The sequence below is a fragment of the Heptranchias perlo genome, chromosome 17 (assembly GCF_035084215.1).
Source record: "Heptranchias perlo isolate sHepPer1 chromosome 17, sHepPer1.hap1, whole genome shotgun sequence".
NCBI lineage: Eukaryota > Metazoa > Chordata > Chondrichthyes > Hexanchiformes > Hexanchidae > Heptranchias > Heptranchias perlo.
The window spans coordinates 19,875,549-19,900,113 of NC_090341.1; the positions used below are offsets into that span (position 1 = coordinate 19,875,549).

A 24,565-nucleotide genomic window follows, 5' to 3' on the forward strand; every position below is an offset into this window, starting at 1 on the left:
GAATGGCCTGTTTCTGTGCTGTAGACTCGATCACCCTGGAGTAGTCAGCTTCCTCACTCCTGAAGCTCAATACCTTCACCAAATCAGTTCCCCGGTAAACACATCGGGCCCGATATTAGGAGGGAGGCGGGTTGCCAGTGGGTAGTCGACTGGGCGCGTGGGTAACCCGCCCGATAAAATCGGTGGGTTTCGAACGCGATCGTAAGTAAATTGAAGCCACTTACCTTGGCTTCCGTGTTTCACGCTGGAAAGCTGCGCAGCGGGCGGTCTGCGCACCCGCATCATAGACTGTCAGCTGGAGGAGCCCTATTTAAAGGGGCAGTCCTCCATTGACTGATGCTGCAGAAAGGAGCCAGAATTACAGCATGGAGCAGCCCAGGGGGAAGGCTGCTCCCAGGTTTAATGATGCCTCATTCCAGGTCCTACTGGATGGGGAGGACAGAGATCTTCCACCCGGTGGACAGGAGGAAGTGGCCTGCCTCTGCCACCACGAAGGCCTGGCTCGAGGTGGCAGAGGAGGTCATCAACACCACCAACATATCACGCACCTGCATATAGTGCAGGAGGCGCTTCAATGACTTAAGTAGGTCAGCCGAAGTGAGTACACTTACTCATTCCCCTACACTCCATCTGCCACATCACCGCCCCCACCCCACATCTCCTTCTGCACTGCCTACACTACTCTATCACATCACTCCTCACACCCGCTCAAAGCTCATCCTCATCTTACCTGCACTTACTCACCTCGCCAGTACTCATCCCACCACTACCACTCAACCCAATCCTCATACAATCTCATAGCTCTGTCTCATACTCACCCTCTCATGCATCTCTTTCACGGTCAGCCTCACCCCACCTGCCACTACCTGTGCTGTAGCCACAGGGCATTCATCACTTTTGTGTAGTAGGAAGCATAAGGCAAAGGTGTCGTGAGCATGAAGGGGATGCACAAGGGTGTTTGAGGGTTTGTCATGGTTTTTACTTATATTTGATTTCTGATCAACTCACATCACATATTACATTGTCACCACTACTGCCACGTCTTGGCCATTCTTGACTGGCTTCTGCAATAATGCCCTTTCACGAGGTTCTCCATGATCACCCTTGATGCCACCCACTACTTTGTGCAGGTGCCTGTTGCGCAGCACTGTGTTGTGTAGCTCCATGTGGCGGAGGCGGACGGCATGCCTGGCGAGGCTGGTGATGTTGCTCGTCCCCAGTGGAGTGACGAATGCAGGAATGGACCCCACCCCCCCAATCCTGACGGTGTGAGTGTGAGGGGGTCCACAAAGTAGGTAAATGTGTTTGGACAGCAGAGTTTATGGTTTGATTTAATAATTTGGAGTGTGGAGACAATGGTGTGGCAGGCAAAACTTTGTCTGAGGTGACAGAGTGCCCTGCTGCAGTGAATGAGGGTTTTACCCCGCACCTGTTAAATGGACCTTTGCAACTGCCACTGGCTGCTGGCTACAACACATCTGTTTAAAGAGGGAGTGTTTCCCCCAGCATGTGAAACACGCTCTGGGTAGTCCAAAATCCGAATCCTCCTAAAATCTCCAACTAATGAGGTCTGTAAATGACCTCAAGTACCCAGATAATGGTCTTAAGTGGGATCCCGCCGGCTTTGATTGCCGGTGGGAGTCCCGCATGCGGGGGCTGCGCGCGCACCGATTCGCGTCATTGGGGAACCCGGAAGTGGGCGGGTTGGAGCCGGGTTCCGGACCCGCTCCGGGAATCCCCAATTTTAGAAGCCCACCCCGCCATGAACGCACCTGTTCGGCCATCCGAAAATTGACCCCATCATTTTAAAACAATCAAAGGCATACTAAACAAATAAAAGGAGGCCAACTAAGATTAAATATTTTTGTGAACTGTTGATTTTTTTTTTTAAGAGGCTCTGATTATGAAGCTCATTCAAAAATAAGATGTCATCTTAATATGAACTTACATCAGAAAATGAAACTTATCTTGTTTTTCCCCAGATCGACCTGGATTGTTAAATGTTAAACCAATTGAAGAACTACAAGACAGTATCCTACAAGCACTTGCCCTTCAACTTAAGACAAACCACCCAGATTCACCACAATTATTTGCAAAACTACTTCAGAAAATGACTGATCTAAGACAGATTGTTACTGAGCATGTGCAGCTTCTACACACCCTCAGGAAGACAGAGGCAGAAATGAGTCTTCATCCACTCCTGCAAGAAATATACAAGGACTTATATTAGAAAGCCTCGCCTTGAACCACAGACAAAGCAATGTTCCTTTCTCAAATTGCATTGTTTTATTGTCCAGTGTAACAACTGAACATCATGAATGGCGGCTTCATTTGGCATCCAAGCAATAGCTTGTGGAATTGCACACTGCATTTACAACTCCATTATACAAAAGAATGACCGGCAGGAATGTAGGATGTTTTCTGTAGGGAGAATAATGTCCTTTAGGAGTGTTACTGAATAATGCAAATAATTGAGTGTTTTGAAAATTGTTTGGTCTATGAAAGGTTTTCAGAATTTGTCAATCAAATAGTTAGGAATAAAGAATAAAAGCCTAGAGTGTTCACAGTTTAACTTGTCATTTTTCCTACAAACTTAACTTTATGTCCAGTCTGTGTTGTCCTTCAGGACCACACTTGTACTGACTCATCATTAGTATCATGATAATAATTGAAACTTTTATTGACACTCTTTTACTCACTCAGTACTGACAGCAATTATTATGCAAAGTGGCAAATACCTTTCTCTTAAATTTCTGCCTGTTTTATAAACAAAAATCATCTAGGCCTATTCTTAAATTGCCACATGTATCCTATCGGGCATAATACAGAACATTAAAATTCATAAAATAAACTGAAGTTATTTTTATTATATTAAACTACTTAGCTCCAGATTTCACTTTTCATCATCTAGTACTATATCTTCTGCATAATTAAGCATATATTTGAAGGGTATGTTGATATCTCTTCCTGCCAAATAATTTTGCAAGGGGATAGAAATATCACCAGTAAGAAAGAGGAGTATTTTAAGTGAACACAGAATTAAGTTATTTTCATTGTTTTAAATGCAAAAAGTTCTTATTGAAAATGTGAAAAATAATAGTGCGTATGTTGTATAATCTACAAACTGCAAAACATAGTTACACTGGATTCTTTGTGAAGCCAACAGAAAAATGTGAAATCTGTTTATTTACAAAATACTGAGTGCAAACTGAATCGAAAACTTTATTAAAAGAATTCTATAAGGAAACATTAGATTAGTTAATAGTACAATGTAAGGACATACTAATAGATACTTTCCAAAAACTATTGTAATCATTGATTTATAACTGTTTAGATTTAATAAATTGGCTTGATGCAAGTTGTATAACTTTCAATTAACTTAATAATTCAATTAAAAAGTACCAAATGTAGTACTAAAACATTGCTGCATTTTTGGCCATTTTACTGTTATAAATCTGGTTTAAGGGGAAAATTCCAATACAAGGATAAAAGCCTGTCCCATGATTTTTCTTCTCCCCTGCTCCACCTCCCTGGAATTACTAAAATGACTTTCGTACTTTAGGTTGGGTTTATGAACTCTTGTGATTTTTCATATGTGTTGTGCTAAATGTACAGATTGCTTATGTTACATCTTTACACTGCTAGTGTCATAAAATGATAAATCTGTTTAACAGCAAATATTATGGTTAAGAATACCATTTGATAAATAATTCAACTGGTGGAGATTTCCTCTACATTTACTGAATATGGTATTCTGCAAAAAGAATTGGGTGTGGTTGTAAAAGATTTCAATTTATTTTAACCTTTTAGAGAGGGATTCTCATCATCATAACCCCTATTAAAAATCAAACAACTACAAAAAGTTATTGTTAACTTTAATATCGTGCTAGTTGATCTCCTGTGACATTATACATGGGAAGTCAGGTCCAATTGTAGTTTTCAGGTGAAGCAGGGCTAGAGGGCAGGGAACAATTGGACCAGATGTAATTCCATCTCCATTTTAAAGTAATACTCTCCTCATTTTTATATTACCCTTATAAATTCTTATGTCCACATTTATAATGGAAACTGCATGCTGTAATTATACTCCCCCCACCCCAAACCAGTGGTGGCACTGGTTTGGGGTGGGGGGAGACTGTAATTACAGACTGACAAGTTTACATAGGCAGTTTGCATGATAAATATGGACAAATAAATTTATATTGGAAAGAAGCTGACAGGAAGTGCACGTAGTTGTAAGATTTTTAATATATAGATTATATTCAATCTATTTCAGTCATTTTTTATATATATCCTTACTTAAATAATGTGTTGATGAAATCAGAAGGAACACAACAATGAGTATGACAGAGCAGAATTAATATGAACAAATAATGCTGATTCATCTCTGATTAATGATTCCTCTCCCTGATAGACAGCCTCTATCACCTTCAAACCAGTAGACCAGTATTCAATCAGCAGAGTTTTTAAATAAATGTTAATTATTTTAACTATTACACTTATAAAAGAGGTTATGGTGATCAGACTGCCTCTTTATTTTAAATGCTAAATGCATACATTTCTTATTTTTTAACAAAAAGTCCTTTACATAATGAACAAAGGTTAATTTAAAACATAGATTCCTAGTTATTAGAACATAATATCCCAACCAACACCACCGTAACTTGTCATTCATCTCATCGTTATTTGTGGGACCTTGCTATGTGCAATATGGCTCCGTGTTTACTCACATTACAGTAACTTAACAATGTAATTCATTCTATGTGAAGTGCTTTGGAATGTTTCTAAAAGGCACTAATTAAATCATTCTGGAAAGATTTCACATATACAGTAGATTTGTTCAGAAAAGGGTTATGAAAATGACATTGATTTCTGCTAAAACTGGGAAATGTTTAGGGGAATATTGTGTAGCCTCTCCATTTGGAAACATATAGTCTGTGTGGACCAACAGAAATGATTGTTCAAATCATCTGGTAGAAATGTTTGCCAAATTATTTATGATGTATAGCATCGCCAGTAAAGTGCAGCCCATTGTGAATATCAGAAATGTCTCCACTGGCTTGGGAGGGGAGGAGGAGCAATAGTATTATTGGTTCCCTTGTATTATATGGAAACTTGGCGAAATGACATTGGACTTCATCGTGCTGTTGGTGTTGATGATTAACTGGTTCTGTTGAATCAGCATATCCAGAGTCAGGTCTAGATCCCAGCTGATTACATTGTGCCAGATTTTCTTCATATTTTCTGCCAAACTATAAACAAATTGCTTTGTTTTCATTTTCACATTGTGAATAATGTTATGATTTGCTTTAGATTTTTTTTCCCTATCAAATTTAATAAAAGCTCTCTGCAGCTTTAAGGTATTACAAACAGCACCTTTAACATTTTTTTCATGAATTATTGTTTCTAATGAAATCTGTGAATATTAAAACAAGTTTGCTTTGCATGTGTATTTTTTTTGGATGTTCAATAAAAAGCAAGGAATTCAGCCTAATCTCGTGATGTGAGGTGCTGGATTCCTATTGTGAGAATGAAAACTTTATTACATATAATTCATACTTTTAGACATCCAAAATCAGAATATTTTATGATGTACCCTGCTTACACTTTTTGTACAGTAATTCAATGGATACATTCCTACAATGCAAATTATTAAACTGGATAACTTCAAGTGCATTCGTATGGGGTCAAAGATATGCTATTTTGTAAAACAAGTTAAAGACAGAAAATAAGATATATTAATAGGTTTACTCATTGTGCAACTTTTTTTATTTAATAATGTAAGCCAATTCATTTTGATGTGTTGAATTTGCCTACTGAAGGCATCGTATTTGACTTCTGTCTGAATATAACCTGAGCCCTATTTTACAGTGACAAATAGTCAATAAAAACATCACTAAATGTTCCATTCAATTTTTTTTATTTCTTTCGAACATAATTAAGGTTCTAAATAAGTACTTTTGAAATCTGGGTAATAATATGCAATGTAATTGTGAAGTATAGAAACATTTTATACTGCATGACTGGCTGTAAATGATATTCAGGGATTTTCCAGATCCATTTTTTTATTATCCAGCTTTAGTTTGAAAAATGCAAAATAGTTCTAGTGCATCCTATCATGATATATTAAAAATAACATTTGTTATAATTAAAAATGTACTAGAACAATGTTGAAATAAATATTTAGATGCTGTAACAGGAGTAATGTTTTCACCCTACAAACCAATAATGGATCATTGAAAAAGAGGAAGTTCATGCAGTACTAATGGGCAACCACTAGAGGCTGCTACAGGTGTTGACAGACCGATTCAAAGAAATCCGAGTTGTAGTTGAAATGTGCTGAACATATCATGGGCTGCACCTTCAGCTATCCTGAGGCAACTAAAGTTTTTCATTGTCATCTTGAATTCACAACAATCCGTTTAATGGACTTAGCAAACAAATACAAGCAACTCATGTTTCACATCTGAATAATACAAAAGATGGATTTGAGGGAAGTGTTGGATGAGAAAGCACAAATGTGGTAAGATTTTATCATATTTGCCATATAACATAGCCATTTCAGTCATTATTTTGGTTATGTAAATGTTTATCTGTAAACTGTAAAAATGACAGTTCTGTACTGGCAAAGTATTTTAAATAAAAAAAACTTAGTAATACTTTTAAATTGATTGAAGCTTTGATATAGCCTGTTTTCTTACTTTGAATATGTTCATGAGATTATCAGTAAAGTGTGATTTCCATCTACTGTACTTGTAATTTTTTTTTTCTAAGTCCAAAATCAGTCTCCTGTATAAATTGTAAAATAAATTCAGTGCTGTTGGGGACTGTGTGGCATAGTGAATTAGCACAATGCCCTTTCATCTCTGGTACCTGAATTCAAATCCAGACTGAAGCATGAGAGCCGCCTCTCTCTGCTAACTGTACGTAAGTTTGGGTAGTCTTAACTCCAGAGGAGATGGTACATTGCACGTTACTCTTGGAGAGTTTATAAGGATGGACATTGCAATGACTGGAGAACTCCACACTGTAGATGTTGCTCTTCTGATGTTGTGCCAAAAAAAGAGGGAGCTTTACTCTGGTATCAGGCAATGCTATACCTGTCCTAAAAGAAGTTGGTGCTGGCACTGACATTGAGTGACAAAAGTGGGAAAGTATTCCTTTCCCTCACCTGGAAGAGCACAAAAATTAACTCAAAAAAGTATACGGAAAAATTAAAAGTATTGCTTCCTACTAATGTAACCTAAATCACTTTCATGGTCATGATCAAAAACTTGCTTCCTGTATATAAATGTATTACAGTAAACACTCTCCAACGTGTTCATGGAATTTCACATTGACTTCACCTCCTTCATCCATGACTGAGGAGGGGATTTGAACATTTCCTATGTGAATGTACACATCTTTGAGTTCTGTGATAAATATTCAATCTCCTGAATGCACTACCTGAATGATGTGCAGAAACATTAACAGCCCATTCTTGTGAATGAAACTGTTCAAGACACCTATATGCCTAAAGTAAATGACTATCTCTAGCCACTGAAATCTTCCTACATGAAACTAAAATTCCAAATGCTTGAGAGGGAGCGATAGATATAAACTCAACAAAGCTAACCTATTCCCACTGAACTAAAAATACTTCAGGAGCTAAACCTGAAATATTTTCAGCCAAAATAATTGTTTTTTTAGTATATCAACAATTTGTTAGAGAATAACTGCCAACTAAATCTGTTAAAGAATATATGCCCATTAAATCATAGAAACAGGCAAGGAAAACTCCACATTGAAAATTAGAGAATAGCTTCATAAAAGACTTACTATATTTTTACTGTCCCACATTCAAATTATTTTTGTGTAATTCATGATGTATTTTTCTTAAAAAGATTGTGTACATGTATAATTATTTTACAACATTATCTTTTTCTTCATCCTCTCTCTTGATATCTACATAACATTTAGATTAAGTTCTATTGGAATGTTTACATATAAGTGTGAATACATTTCCACATCTAGATTAACTGTCCAGTCTCAGAAGGGCTATATAAATGCAAGTTGTTGTAATGTTTTACACTGTTAAGCATCATAACACTTAACATGGTTAGCTGTTTTTAGCATATTTTATTTTGCTTTTGCTGTTTCAAGGCTGGATGTAAAGTGCATTGCTTCTGCTGACATGCATCGTAGGCTGCATTGTTCCCCTACCTAGAAATTATAATTGTTTATAAATTATTGTCTATTGGATATGTTCAGTGATGTATCTACAGTACCAAAAATTGAATCTATAATCAGTTAAACATTTTAATCAAAAAATGTGTACTTTTTAAAACCATCAAGAACGTTTAATCAAAATGGTTATATTGTCAGGTATTGTCTAACTTACAAGCCAAAAACTACAGTTTACAAAAATCTTAAGAGCTTGATGTTAATATAAAGCATCCTGTGTTGAGAGATGTGGTAGTGAATATTTGTATGGGAAATATAAATAATTACATTTTAATAGGTTTGAAAGTTACTGTCCATCATACAATTAAGAACAATTTGCAATTGCTAATAGTTTGAAAAGACTTTAGTATATGATGACAAATTATAAATTAATTTCACTGGCTACAAAATGTTATTTTCTTGTTTAAAAATTTAAATTACAGTATATTCTTTTGGTATGGAATAATTGCATACAAACAACATAAACTGAGTAAATTGGTCATTGTTTTTCAAAATCTCATGTGGCTAAAATAGGTTTACAGTTATTTAGTTTTTTTGTAACCCTTCACTTTAATCCTAAAGAGTTACTGGAAATAGGCTGGTCATATAAATACCACACAGACAATTTTATACCAAAGGTAATTGGTCAAGTGGTGCCTGTGAATCATTAGTTTATATAGTGATTGCTATTGCGTCTGATTGAATTTGAAATGATTTAGCTTATAAAATAAGAGATGAATTAAAGTCAGACCTTAACTACTGTTTCACTAGTTTAAAGTATTTACCAGAATAGTGGAAATCAAAATGCATTCAGCCTTTCCAAAACATTTAGCATGTGACAAGCTGCTAGTCAGCAGGCAAACATGGCAATGTATGTCAAATAAGTTATATGTTTATTTTATACCACATACTATACATATCTAACAACGGTTTCATGTGTTTTTTTCCAGCTATTTAAGGGAAAGAATTGCACTAAATATAAGACTTAAGAAGTCCTTATTCAATTATACCCCACATCGTTTGATTAAAGATAGTCAATTGAACTTATATAATTTTAATAGACCTTTCAACCAGAACTCGTGAGTTTGTTTGCTTGGTCTATAAGACTACCCACTTCCAGTAGTTTCAGTTCTTTCCACTATTAGCACCAGTCACATGTGTTTACTGCCCCATCCCTAGATAGGAGAAGTAAGTTTGCAAAAAGACTGCCATAGTCTTTCACTGGGAAAACTTCAAAATTTCAAATTTTTTTTCTTAATTTTCATGCCCATTTCTGTTTTTATGTTTTGCACAGTAATAGAAAGCTATTTCCCTTCAACCAAAGGTGATACCTGATGAGTCTTGATCAACTATGATTTTATGACCTTCAAAATTTGCCAGTACTTTAATTTTAAAAAAAGACTTCAGTGATACTGTTACATAGGACAAAAAAGGCTGATAACTACAAGCAAAACAGAAATAAAAAGAAAAGAACAAAGAAACAGAAATTCTTATGCTGTAAATTCCTTACTTCTGGGCATGGAATAAGGCAGAGGATCAGCCTGTGCTGAGTTGGCTAATCACAGGCAGCGCAGCAGTTAGAGTGCTAAAATTGCCCTCAGTATCCATGGTCTATGGATGGGAAAAATTTGCTTGGATTCCCACTCCTGATCACTATCCATTGATGTTTGTTGGAAATTGTTCAAGTTGATGTGAGGTGATAACAGGTTTGGGCATGGCGATGAGGTAGGAGGAAGCTTCCTCAAAGTACCAACGAAACCAGTGAGCTATAAAAATAATCATCACCTAGAACCAAAAGAAAAGCAAGCTGCAAGACAATTAGCAATATAGACAGAGACAACAGCCATTTTTTGATGGAAGACCCACAGCACTGAATTCAGAGGCCACCCGCCCAGCAGAAATGAGGCAGTAAAACCTGAAAATGGTGTGAAAGAACTTAGCACCCTGTTCCCACCATCGTCGTGGCCATCTCCATCTCCGTCTTGCTGGAGTCCTCCAAATAGGCAGCCGCCCTAGGAAGACACAGTTGATTTAAATATTGAAATTGGGGTCCTATGACATCAATAGGATCCTAATCTTATTTTAGGAGTGAACTGGGTGGAGCGTGCGCCCAGTATCCCCTGGCGGCTGGCCCAAAGAGGAACCAACAGGTAAGTTTCATGTTATTTTTGTGGTGCTAGAATTTGCAGGAGTGCTTCCCTGGCCCACTGCCGCTCTGGTATCTTCCTCCTCCTCCCCCCGAGATCAGAAACCTGCCCATGGACCTACCTCCTTGCCGCCCGGAGGTTGTCTGGGCCGCCCGATATTGTGGCGGCCCGGAACCAGCGGGCTGCCCTGTGGCACTGGATTTGGACCTGAACCCTTCGGCCCGAAGCTAATGAGGTCCAGCTCTCAAAGTAGGCCGGGCCTCCTGCCAGGACTGTCGGCTGTTTAAAGTCCACTCGGCAGGAAAATCTAGCCCACAGTCTCTGCAGTTTCGGAGAACATTTTATCACTGACACATATAATATTTATAGTCTGCATTGTACTGTAAGTATTGCTAACCACAATACAGTCTTTACCAGAAAAAAAGGGATTTGAATTGCACCTCATACTTCTGTATCCTTATTCATATATTTGTCAGTGGAAAAATATAACGTATTTATTTTTTGTTTTTTATTACTAGTAACCCTAGTTTACAAAGTCATTTATTTTATAACCATATACCATATTCATGATTATTTCACATAAATCTAAAATAATAGTACTGTGGTATAGCTAGAGTTACAAATCATATGAATTTTATAGTGAGACGGGAATGAAATGATCATTGACTTAAACCACTAAGCATCCCATGAGTGGTAAGACAAACATGTGAAGGTACTGAAAAAAACAACAAAGGAGGGCAGCTGGGAACTGAAATTTTTCATGCTGAAAAGAGACAGGAAACATGGCCCCAATGTGCTATGTGTATGTTTAAATGTACATATGGTACAGCTTGCTCCTCCTCTTACAGAGCCAGCTAAATAGCCTGCCATTTTTGTAGAACACTCAACTAATTAGCATGCTACAATTCTCTGCTATTGCCCTCTCCCAGATGCTTCCTAAAAGAAGAGGGAGTTCAAGTGTGGGATGCACACGGTCTCTGATAAGGATAGCACTATAGCACATGTCTGATTGTCTCATCAAGGTCTACCCAACTCTCTGGCAGTAATGGTAAAGACTAGGGATAATCTGAATATCAGCAATAGCAGCCAGCTGCTCTCTGCTCCCCCACTCCAGAAAAGTATTACTATATTGGAAATATTATTAATCTTGAAGTACAAGCCACAGATGCTGAATCCCAGAAACCTAATATAACTTTGCATGGAATTTACACAGTCGTTTTGGTCTCTAGAGCAGTGTAATAATATCAACGTGATACCTATTTTTCACTGGCCTATTTTTAACCTTTGCAAGCTGCACAATGTCATCAGGCAGGTTTTTTGCTATCCTCTGCACAAAGTTCAGTAGAAAAGGGAGAAAAATGTCAATAAAACCACAGAATGCAACCATCTCATCACAGAAACACCTAAATAATATCAAACCTGTGGAAATTTCAAATTTAAATACATTAAAAGTAACAAAAACTGCATCTTCTAAAATGTCCACACATCACAAGGACACAAATTCAGTTGCCAATATACAAACTGCATCACCACACGCAACCGTTCTTTCCTAGGCCTAACATTTATTTAATTTTTGTTAGTTTATGAAAAACTTTCTTTTTTCTTAATTTTAAGAAATTTTAACTTCAACCTGGCAATTTTTTTTTCATTCACTCCCCTTTTCTTCCTTTCTTTCCTGAATGCAATGCCTTGTCCAACTGGAATTCTTCATGTATGAGCCTAGATAGTAAGTGACAGCTGGCATCACAGGTGTGCCTAGTCCTGTCATCACCTGACATTCATATGTGCATTTCCAGCTGGGGTCACTAATAGAATCTAAGATTGGAAACCATGGCTGATTTTTCCCACGCTAGCTTGGGGGCTTGGGCCAATTGTAGAAACCTAACTGTTACTTTGGCTGGTGCATATACCCAGTAAGCCATTGGGGGATCTCTAGTTAACCATAGTTAATATAAAACGTATACACACAGGTCCTGGTGTGATATCATGCAAACATCTTGTGCACCTGACCTGATATAATATAAGAACATAAGAAATAGAAGCAGGAGTAGGTCATATGGCCCCTCGATCCTGCTCTGCCATTCAATAAGATCATGGCTGATCTTCGAACTCAACTCCACTTTCCTGCCCTATCCCCATATCCCTGATTCCCTTAGTATCCAAAAATCTATCGATCTCAATCTTGAATATGCTCAATGACTGAGCATCCAAGGCCCTCTGAGTGAAGAAATTTTTCCTGATCTCGGTCCTAAATGGCCGACCCCTTATCTTGAGACTATCCCATCCCTATGTTTACACACTGATGAGTTATGTTAAAACATTGAATAAAAATTGCGCACTATTAAATCCCACATCCTCCAATCTGCACGCCAGACCTCACCGATCTGCCAATACGAGTTGGTACCAGGCCTGCAAGAGTGCGTGCACCAAGGTTCTCTGCTGATGCACTAGAGACCTTGGGTGCAAGAGGTGGACAGAAGGAGGGACATCCTATATCTGCGGCGGGGGTGGGGGGGGTGCAAGAGGCCCTCCAGACATTTACTCAAAAGGCAGTGGGAGGCAGCGGGGGACAAAGTCAATGCCAGGCGCACAGCATCATGAACATGGGTGCAGTGCAGGAAGAAGTTCAATGCTTTGACCTGAGTGGTCAAGGTGAGTGAGGTCAACTGTCAAGTGGCGTCTCCTACCAACTGCACCATGCACTACACTCCCCATCCCCCACATACCAATAAACTCTTTCCTTCAATATTCAACTCTTCCAATCAGATGCTTCCTCTCACCCTTACACATTACCACTGTTTCAAGCCGCCCACCCACAACTCACAGGCCACACACACTGGCAGCTATTCAACCGTGACAGGCACATCACCCAGACAGACACATGTCCTGCTTTCTTGCAGGAGAAGGTGGCACATATCAAGAGGCAGCAAGTGGCAGTGGCATTCAGCCCCTCGAGCCTGTTCCGCCATTCAATGAGATCATGGTGGACCTGTGACCTAACTCCATATACCCGCCTTAGCCCCATATCCCTTGGTTCACAGAAATCTATCAATCTCAGATTTAACATTCACAAGTGAGCTAGCATCAACTGACGTTTGCAGAAGAGTGTTCCAAATGTCTCCCACCCTTTGCATGTAGAAGCATTTCCTAACTTCACTCCTGCACGTCCTGGCTCTAAATGTTAGGCTATGTCTAACATTTAGAGCCAAAACAGTTACAAATGTCTCAGCAGCCAGAGGTAATAATCCAGCCACGAACCTGTAAATCCTGCATGGTCCCTTTAAATAGCGCCGGTGGGGGGGTCCTCCAGGCACTCTAAGACATGTTCAAATGGTCGGGGTTAAGACTGTGCGTTGAGTTGAGCGTTAAGTCCCAAAATGGTGTCTATCACTTTAAATCAGCGTTGCATACTGATTGAAGCCATTTTCTCCCTACTTTACATGATTCCAGTGTTCGTTATCTGTGCCTGAGCTAACTCCTACACCAAGATGGCATCTGGCGCACGTCACGCAGGAAACGTGCGTGCACATCCAAGACGCAATCTTGGATGTCGGAGAGGCCGTGTAGCACCGAAACAACGGGCGCTACACGGCCCAATTTAGCGTCCATGGTGTTTTATCGGGTTTGATCAGTTCAAATTGAAAATAGAAAACCTTTATCATGTTATGACTTACAGCATGATTTAGAATCTCATTCTATCATTTGCAATGCTTTGCCAGTAGCAATTAAAATGCGACAGCCATCAACAAAATTCTATTGCCTTTTTCCAAGCACCTCACGATGATTAAAAATCATCTGGATCACTAGAGCTTTACAGTCTAATCTGTGGCTTTCCACTTACTTACGCAATCCATGTGGGAAAGCTGAGCCACCCTCTTTTCAACAGAGATCAAAGACGCTGGTGGCGCTGGCCGCCTTCTAGTTCGTCTATCACAGAAAATGTTGTCCTTTACAGTTCTTTTAACATTATTTAGAACTTTCCTGCAGAGCTCTCCAGCTCATTTAACTTTTGAATCATAGAAACATAAAAAAATAGATGAAGGCAATTTGGCCCATCATGCCTGTGCTGGCTTTTTGAAAGAGCTATCCAATTAGTCCCACTCCCCTGCTCTTTCTCCATAGACCTGCAAATTTTTCCTTTTCAAGTATTTATCCAATTCCCTTTGAAAGTTACTATTGAATCTGCTTCCACCACCCTTTCAGGCAGTGCATTCCAGATCATAACAACTCGCTGCATAAGAAAATTTCTCCTCATCTCCCCTCTGGTTCTTTTGCCAATTAAATCTGTGTCCGCTGGTTACCCACCCAGTGGAATCAGTTTCTCCTTATTTACCCCACCAAAATCCTTCATCAACTTGAACCCTCCACTTAACCTTCTCTGGTCTAAGGAGAACAACCCTAGCTTCTCTAGTCTTTCCACATAACTGAAGTCCTTCATCCCTGGTATCACTAGTAAATCTCCTCTGCACCCTCTCCAAAGCCTTGACATTTTTCCTAAAGTGTGGTGCCCAGAATTGGACACAATAGGTTTGATTTTCGGACTCCCGAACCGGTGGGTTTGTTTGGGGGGGGGCTCCAAAAATCGGGGATTCCTGGGGCGGGTCCGGAGTCTGGCTCCAACCAGCCCACTTCCGGGTTCCCCAGTGACGCACTTACATGCGCGCGCAGCCCCCGCATGTGGGACTCCTGCCGGCAATTAAAGCCGGCGGGATGCCACTTAAGGTAATTATTTTCATACTTCAGGTCATTAGCAGACCTGATTTGTAGGATATTTTAGGAGGGGTGGGATTTTCATCTCAACTGAGACTGTTTCCCATACTGGGGGAAACACTCCTAGTTGAAATGGACGTGTTGCAGCCATCAGCCTGTGGCAGCTGCAAAGGTCCATTTGACAGGTGAGGGGGGAGACCCTCACTCATTGCAGGAGGCCACTCTGTCACTTTGGACAAAGTTTGGCCTCTACCATCCTCCTCCTAACAATAAAATTCACAAACTTGCAACCTCAACCCCGGTGTGCAGACATATTTACCTACCTTGCGGACCCCCTCAAACGTACATCTTCCGGATGGGGGCCGCCGTAGCTGCAGTCATGAACTCCTTGGAGGACGAACAGCCTCGCCGGCCACGCCGTCCACCTCTGACACGTGGAGCTCCCCAAAACAGTGCTGTGACACATCCACCTGCACAGCAGGAGGGAGGGCAACCACAGAGAGAGATGCATTGCAGAAGGCACTACCCTCGCCACAGGGTCTACAGACTGAGGCTCAGCTCCCTGGACCTCTCTGAGCAGCAGTGCACACAGAGGCTCAGAGTTACTCGACATGTAGTCATGGACATCTGCAGCCTCCTTCATGCCGAGCTGCTCCCGGCTGGCCCGAGCACCATCTTCTTACCTGTCGCTGTCAAATTCACCACTGCCCTCAACAACTTCTCCTCCGCATCCTTCCAGGGTGCCACCAGGGACAACACCAACGTCTCTCAGTCGTCTGCACAAAAGAGCCCTGCAAATACACCTACACCCACTCTGCAGTGACACAATGGGTGACATCAGTTGTGGGTCTTCATCGTGATCCTCAGGAAAGGGCATTAGTGCACAAACCAGACAAGATTCGCAAAGACGTGGCAGTAGTGGTGCCAATATAATATGTAATGTGAGTTGCTCAGAAATCAAATATAAATAAAAACCATGACAAACTCTCAAACACCCTTGTACATCCCCTTCATGCTCACGACACGTTTTGCCTTACACTTCCTACTGCATATATGTGATGCATGCCCTGTGGCTGCAGCACAGGTAGTGGCAGGTTGAGTGAGGCTGACCGTGAAAGAGATGCATGAGAGGGTGAGTATGAGATAGAGCCATGAGATTGTATGAGGATTGGGTTGAGTGGTATTGGCGGGATGAGTACTGGCGAGGTGAGTAAGTGCAGGTAAGATGAGGATGAGCTTTCAGTGGGTGTGAGGAGTGATGTGATAGAATAGTGTTGGCAGTGCAGAAGGAGATGTGGGGTGGGGGCAGTGATGTGGCAGATGGAGTGTAGGGGAATGAGTAAGTGTACTCACTTCGGCTGACCTACTTAGGTCATTGAAGCGCCTCCTGCATTGTATGCAGGTGCGCGATATGTTGGTGGTGCTGGTGACCTCCTCTGTCACCTCGAGCCAAGCCTTCTTGGTGGCAGAGGCAGGCCACTTCCTCCCGTCCGCCGGGGGGAAGATCTCTGTCCTCCCCCTCCTCCTCACCCCACCCAGTAAGACCTGGAATGAGGCATCATTAAACCTAGGAGCAGCCTTCCCCCTGGGCTGCTACATGCTGTAATTTTGCCTATTTTCTGCAGCATCAGTCAGTGGAGGACTACCCCTTTAAATAGGGCTCCTCCAGCTGACAGCCTATGATGTGCCTGCGCAGTCTGCCCACTGCACAGCTTTCCAGCACGAAACCCAGAAGCAAAGGTAAGTGGCTTCAATCAAGCTGCGATTGCGTGCGGAGCACCCCGATTTCACTGGGCGCGTTACCCACGCGCCCAGTCGACCCCCCCACTGCCAACCCATCTCCCTCCTAATATTGGGCCCAATATTCCAGCTGAGGCCAACCTCAGCTCTATTGAAGATCTATTAATAATTTAAGCCCAGGCAGCATATAATTCTAAGACATGAGCATATAAGGTAAATTCACTGATTCCATGCTCCCAGCAGGGAGCCACATTCGAAAAGAGTGTGGGTGGGAGAAAGGGCTACAAAATGTGGTGCCAATTCTCCAATCAGTACTCTGTTCGAGTGCAGTTTCCTGCTGGGAGCCTAAAATTGATGAATTTACCCTTCTATTTTTCAAATATTACTTGTAGGATTGTACAAACAGCTGGATCTCTAAAACGTTGTTTTCCATGCTGTTTTTAATCTCATTATTGTTCACTGTTTCCTCCTGCAATACCATTGCTAGCCTTCTTTACACAGGTCAAAGGGCTCATTTGTAACTTGTTAAGCTTATTAAGTCACATATTTTGAATGCTGCTTGGCTGCCAAAATTTACCACCATAGCATTGCAGAAAAATACAGTACTGGAGCAGTGAACATCAGGCAAATTTATCGCTTAATTATCACCAAAATCATCCCTTCCAACCACCAACTGGAAAATCCAATCCTAAATTTTTTACACAAACTCTAATGATAAGAAAAAAACTTGGTAAAGTTGTTCATTTCACAAATTGTCCATAACCCTTTTTCCAAATAGATTTTCAAACATAGTGAAAAAAAATTGCCTTGATGTTCAGTAAAATAAATCCCAGATGAATGAGAATGGAGGATGCAAATAGTGTGCAGTTAAAAATCATGTTCAATTATACTATTATATTCAAAGCTGCCATCATCTGCATTCTTTCCGTTTTTCTGGTCCTGGATAACCAAACATGGCATATCCCATGAGCAACAATAACTAACACTGTTCCTATATATTCCAACAACCACCAATCATAGTCGTGGGTGAGAGCATATTTGCTGTGAGTAATTTCTTACAAATCGACTTTGTTAGCAGGAATAACAGGAAACTGTCCAATAATGATGTGCCTGCAACAATGCTTCTTTCATATTTCTCAAGCAGCTAAAGAGTCACTTAAGTTATATAAACGGCAAAAATGTCATTTATCCAACTGTGGGTTGTGGCAAACATTTCAGTAATGACACGCACATAACGGGACAGGACGGGAAGGAGTGGGACAGGTGGTGGACTGTTTTCGGAGAACCTTTAACTTCATTCAAATTCAGGATTGTGAAATTAATAGGAAGGGAGGCTCTTAGAAGTGTTGAGCTGGTGAAGGTTGAACACGTGCAGACCAATCACTATGTACCATTCTAATTATACATTCTATAATTTGAGCCATATGTTACACCATTGTGTCCATACATCCTGATTGTGCACAACCACTTAATTTACGTAATGACAATACAATACCCAAATAGGTAAGCGTGCAATATACGTGTGCAATAGGTAAGTGTGCCTATGGACCTATGGGGTGGAGTTTTCTGAGATCTTACACCACTAGCAGGACCTCTCAACCAGTGGGAAGCTTATCAGACAATCATGGGTGCATTACCTGCCATTTTCTGTCAATTAATGTCAATGGATGCAAAATGGCAGACAGTGCATCCACTGTTTACCCATCAGCCTCCTGCTGCATTCAAAGGCCCACCAGTGGGGTGGGCTATAGAACATTCTGCCCATCATGTCCAATCCACGTGCTTCAAGGAGAAGGAGAACCCAATGATCGATAATGCTTAGCTGCAGTGGTACAGTCAGGAGATTACCACACACTTGCGTTAACAAGTACAGATACACTTCATGACAAATATATAGACATGTAGATGTGGAATAGTGAGTGAAACATAAATCAGTGGTGATAATGGGGTGGTGGGGGTGAGGTCGATAAGATTGATTAGGGGTGAGCAGGTGTAGGGTGGAGGTATAGATTATAGACAAGAAAGCAGTTGATTCCTGTAATGTTCTCTGAAGGGATTTGAAAAAACCCATGGCATAAAAATTGAGGCCAGTGATAATCTTCACTGCCGCTGGTAATGCAATGCAGATAGTCAACCGTCTCTGCAGGCCAGATGGCATACCTCAGTCATAGCCTTTCTACTGAGCCTGAGACTCATTATGCACTGATCCTCTGTAGTGCCCAGGTACCTAACTGTCATGTGAGAGATCTTCTGCCAGGGGTAATTTGTTCAAGGAATTGTGAACCTCCTATGTCCTGTGCACTCCCAGCCACCTCTCCTGCTGCATCTTCTACATGAAAGGATCCTGGCAGTAGCCATTGTACCAATGCTGCAAAGCTGAAAATTCCTCTATACTATTCACATCTGTCAGGATACTGTGTTGTTATTTAGAACCATAGAAACATAGAAGTTTATATCACAGAAGGAAGCCATTCGGCCCATTGTGCCTGTGCTGGCTCTTTGCTAAGCAATCCAAAACTAATCCCACTACCCCAGTCTCTCCCCATAGCCCTGTATATCCTTCTCTGCTTCAAATATTTATCCAATTTCCCTTAAAAGAAGCACTGGTCTCTGCCTCAACCACTCCTAGTGGCGAAGTAGTCCATGCTCTAACAACCCAGTGTGCAAAGCAATTTCTCCAAACCTTTCTCCTCACTCATTTAATGATAATTATAAATTGATGACCCCTCGTCACCGACTCCCCAACCAAAGGAAAACATTTTTCCCTATTCACTCTCTCAGAATTCTTCATAATTTTAAAAACCTTTTTAAAATTTCCCTTTAGCTTTCTCTGCTCCAGTGGAAATAGTCCCAGTATCTCAGAAACGCATAGCTCTCATTTCCTATCCCTGGCATCATCTTGGTGAATCTATGTTATATGTTCTCTGTGGCTTTAATGTCCTTTTTATAAAAGGATGCCCAAAATTGTGGCCTAACCAATGTTCTGTATAAATGCATCATTACTTCTTTACTCTTGTACTATTCCAAAGCTCTCCTGCCTGGCCTCCCATCATCCACCCTCCATAAACTTCAGCTCATCCAAAACTCTGCTGCCCATAACCTACCTTGCACCGAGTCCCACTTACCCATTACCCTGTCCTCGCTGACCTACACTGGCTCCCGATCACCCAATGCCTCAAATTTAAAGATTTCATCCTCATATTCAAATCTTATTATTGCCCTGTCCCTCCCAGCTCTGTAACCTTGTCCAGCCCTACAACTCTCCGAGAACTCTACGTTTCACCACCTCTGGCCTCTTATGCACCCCCCACTGCTTTCATCCCATCATTGGCAGCCATGCCTTTAGCCATCTAGACTCTGAGCTCTGCAATTCCCCCCGTAAACCTCCCCGCATTTCCACCTCCCTCTCCTCATTTAAGACCCTCCTTAAAGCCCACCTCTGACCAAACTTTTAGTCACCCCTCCTAATATCTCCTTCTTTAGCTCGATGTCAATTTTTGTCCAATCATGCTTTGTAAAGCGCCTTGGAATATTTTCTCCATGTTAAAGGCATATATAAATACAAGTTGTTGTTGTATTCTATAACTCTATTCTTAAAACCCAAAATTCGATTGACTTTCAAATCATGTCTTTCATTCACCTGACTAATGACAGTGCGTACAAGACTCACTTTCCACTTGTATTCTCCCCTGCATAATTCTGTACAAACTTCTTATTAATAGCTTTTAGCCAAACATTAACAGACAATTTTGTTTGCTAATCTTTGCTGCACATTTTCAGAGTAACAATACAAACAGACAAGAACAGAAATAATAATTTTTAATGTGATAAATTAAGACAAACAATCTGACTTAGCTAAAAACACAAATAATGCAGTCAAATTTAGAATTTATTTACTATATGCAAGCATATATACTATTTTTTGGTATCATATAAATCAAACAATAAAAGTAGAAGGGAAGAAGTCCCCCAAGGAAAATATGTAAATGATCATTCCCATTATTTTAGAGGATATTTATTGTGTCTGGTCAGGGGCAAAAGTGCCATCTACTGACTTTCAAGGTGTAGTGCAATATTAAAATAGGGTTGAATTTATGAATTGGCACATTAGTTTCTCTACAGAGCCTGTAATAAATCAGCTTTAGTCAATTTAACGAGGGTATGTATCTTCAATTCATGGTCATTCAAGGACCAGTGTAATAAAGTCAAAGGAAGAAAATGTAAGTAAAGAGAAGTGAATGTAGGTGCTCTTGTGTGTTTTCAACAGTAATGCTTTTGATGTTATCTCTAGTTCCAAGCAGATATGTACCATTCACCAGTGAAGCAGATAACCTATTCCTAGGTCTCTTCCAATACTATTCTCAGTGGTAGCACTCGTCTCTGAGACAGAAAGTCGTGGATTCAAGTTCCACTCCAGAGACTTAGAATTATAGAAGGGTTACAGCACAGGAGAAGGCCATTCGGCCCATCGAGTCCATGCCAGCTCTATGCAAGAGCAATGCAGCTAGTCCCACTCCCCCGCCCTATCCCCGTAGCCCTGCAATTTTTTTCCTTTCAAGTACTTATCCAGTTCCCTTTTGAAAGCCACGATTGAATCTGCCTCCACCACCCCCTCGGGCAGTGCATTCCAGATCCTAACCACTTGCTGTGTAAAAAAGATTTTCTTCATGTCACCTTTGGTTCTTTTGCTAATCACCTTAAATCTATGTCCTCTGGTTTTTCACCCTTCCGCCAATGGGGACAGTTTCTCTTTATCTATTCTGTCTAGACCCTTCATGATTTTGAATACCTCTATCAAATCTCCTCTCAATCTTCTCTGTTCCGAGGGGAACAACCCCAGCTTCTCCAGCCTATCCACGTAACTAAAGTCCCTCATCCCTGGAATCATTGTAGTAAATCTTTTCTGCACCCTCTCTAAGGCCTTCACATCTTTCCTCAAGAACGGTGCCCAGAACTGGACACAATACTCCAGTTGTGGTCATAGAACCATAGAAAAGATACAGCACAGAAGGGGGCCATTTGGCCCATTGTGTCCGCGCCAGCTCAAAGAACAACCAGGTGCCCATTCTAATCCTACCTTCCAGCACCCGGTCCGTAGCCCTGCAGCTTACAGCGCTTTAGGTGCAGGTCCAGGTACTTTTTAAAAGAGTTGAGGTTCCCTGTCTCTACCACCAATTCGGGCAGCGAATTCCATACACCCACCACCCTCTGGATAAAAAGGTTTTTCCTCATGTCCCCTGTAATCTTTCCGCCAATCAGCTTAAATCTACGTCCTCTAGTTCTTGAACTCTCCACTAGGAGAAACAGGTACTTCCTGTCTCCTCTATCTAGGCCCCTCATAATTTTGTACACCTCAATCAAGTCTCCCCTCAGCCTCCTCTGCTCCAAGGAAAACAACCCCAGCCTATCCAATCTCTCCTCGTAGCTGTAATTTTCAAGCTCTGGCAACATTCTTGTAAATCTTCTCTGCGCTCTCTCCAGAGCAATTACATCCTTCCTGTAATGTGGTGACCAGAATTGCGCACAATACTCCAGCTGTGGCCTTACCAGCGTTTTATACAGTTCCATCATTACATCCCTGCTTTTGTATTCTATACCTCGGCTAATAACGGAGAGCATTCCGTATGCCTTCATCACAACCTTATCTACCTGTACTGCCACCTTCAGGGACCTGTGCACATGCACTCCAAGGTCTCTCACTTCCTCTACCCCTCTCAATATATTTCTGTTTACTGCGTATTCCCTTTTACTGTTTGCCCTCCCTAAGTGCATTACCTCACACTTCTCCAGGTTGAACTCCATTTGCCACTTTTCCACCCACTCCACCAATCCATTGATATCTCCTTGGAGTCTACAGCTATCCTCTTCACTATCAACTACACGGCCAATTTTTGTGTCGTCTACAAATTTGCCAATCATGCCCCCTTCATTCAAGTCCAAATCATTAATATGTACCACAAACAGCAAGGGACCTAACACTGAGCCCTGTGGCACACCACTGGAAACGGATTTCCATTCGCAAAGACTGGTCGCACCAGTGTTTTATAAAAGGTTATCATGACTTCCTTGCTTTTGTACTCTATGCCTCTATTTATAAAGCCCAGGATCCTGTATGCTTTCTTAACCGCTTTCTTAACCTGCCTTGCCACCTTCAATGATTTGAGCACATATACCCCCAGATCCCTCTGTTCCCGTACCCCTTTTAGAATTGTACCCTTTTGTTTATATTGCCTCTCCTCGTTCTTCCTACCAAAATGTATCACTTTGCATTTTTCTGCATTAAATTTCATCTGCCATGTGTCCGCTCATTTCACCAGCCTGTCTATATCCTCTTGAAGTCTATCACTATCCTCCTCACTGTTCATTACACTTGCAAGTTTTCTGAGATCTGAAAATTTGGAAATTGTGCCCTGTACACCAAAAAGTCATTAATATATATCAAGAAAAGTAGTGGTCCTAGTACCGACCCCTGGGAAACACCACTGTACACTTCTCTCCAGAGTGTAGTGGTGAAAAACAACCATTCACCACTACACTCTGCTTCCAGTTGCTTAGCCAATTTTGCATCCATGCTGCTACTGCCCTCTTTATTCCATGGGCTTCAATCTTGATGACAAACCTATTATTGCTGCACTTTATCAAACGTCTTTTGAAAGTCCATATACACCACATCAACCGTATTGCCCTCCTCTACCCTCTCTGTTACCTCATCAAAAAACTCTATCAAGTTAGTTAAACACGATTTGCCTTTAACAAATCCATGGTGGCTTTCCCTAATCAATCCACATTTCTCCAAGTAACTGCTAATTCTATCCCTGATTATCATTTCTAAAAGTTTCCCCATCACTGAGGTTAAATTGACTGGCCTGTAGTTGCTGGATTTTTTCCTTACACCCTTTTTTGAACAAGGGTGTAACATTTGCAATTCTCCAGTCCTCTGGCCACCCCCATATCTAAAGATGTTTGGAAGATTATGGCCAGTACCTCTGCAATTTCCAACCTTACTTCCTTCAGCAACCTAGGATGCATCCCATCCGGACCAGGTGACTTATCTACTTTAAGCACCACTAGCCTTTCTAGTACCTCCTCTTTATCAATTTTTAGCCCATCCAGTATCTCAACTATACCTTCCTTTACTGAGATTCTGGCAGCATTTTCTTCCTTGGTAAAGACAGATGCAAAGTACTCATTTAGTACCTCGGCCATGCCCTCTGCCTCCATGAGTACTATTCCTTTTTGGTCCCTGATCAGCCCCACCCCTCCTCTTACTACCCATTTACTGCCTATAGAAGACTTTTGGATTCCCTTTTATGATGGCCGCAAGTCTATTCTCATACTCTCTCTTTGCCCCTCTTATTTCCTTTTTCACTTCCCCTCTGAACTTTCTATATTCAGTCTGGTTCTCACTTGTGTTATCAACCTGACATATTTTTTCTGCTTCATCTTACTCACGATCTCTTTTGTCCTCCAGGGAGCTCTGGCTTTAGTTGCCCTACCTTTCTCCCACGTGGGAATGTACCTAGACTGTACCCAGACCATCTCCTGATAAAAAGCTGTCCATTGTTCAATTACAGTTTTGCCTGCCAATCTTCGATTCCAATTTACCCAGGCCAGACCTGTTCTCACAAAATCTAGGCTGACACTTCTGTGCAGTATTGAGGGAGTGCTGCACTGTCAGAGGTGCCTTCTTTTAGATGAGACGCTAAACCATGGCCTCCTCTGCCCTCTCAGGTGGATGTAAAAGATCCCACAGCTATTTTTGAAGA

General features: G+C 41.1%; 1 protein-coding gene across 3 annotated transcripts in view; it reads left to right on the top strand.

Moving 5' to 3' along the window:
* Positions 1-6,671, top strand: part of pparg (peroxisome proliferator-activated receptor gamma) — a 123,778-nt gene extending 117,107 nt beyond the window's left edge. For 2 of the 3 annotated variants that reach the window (XM_067998659.1, XM_067998660.1), the window contains exon 7: positions 1,983-6,671. In XM_067998659.1, coding sequence (XP_067854760.1) covers positions 1,983-2,230 — 248 coding nt within the window. In that variant the 3' untranslated portion in view covers positions 2,231-6,671. The remainder of the gene's footprint in view (positions 1-1,982) is intronic. The other variant, XM_067998661.1, reaches the window with a different exon arrangement.
* Positions 6,672-24,565: the final 17,894 nt, after the last annotated feature.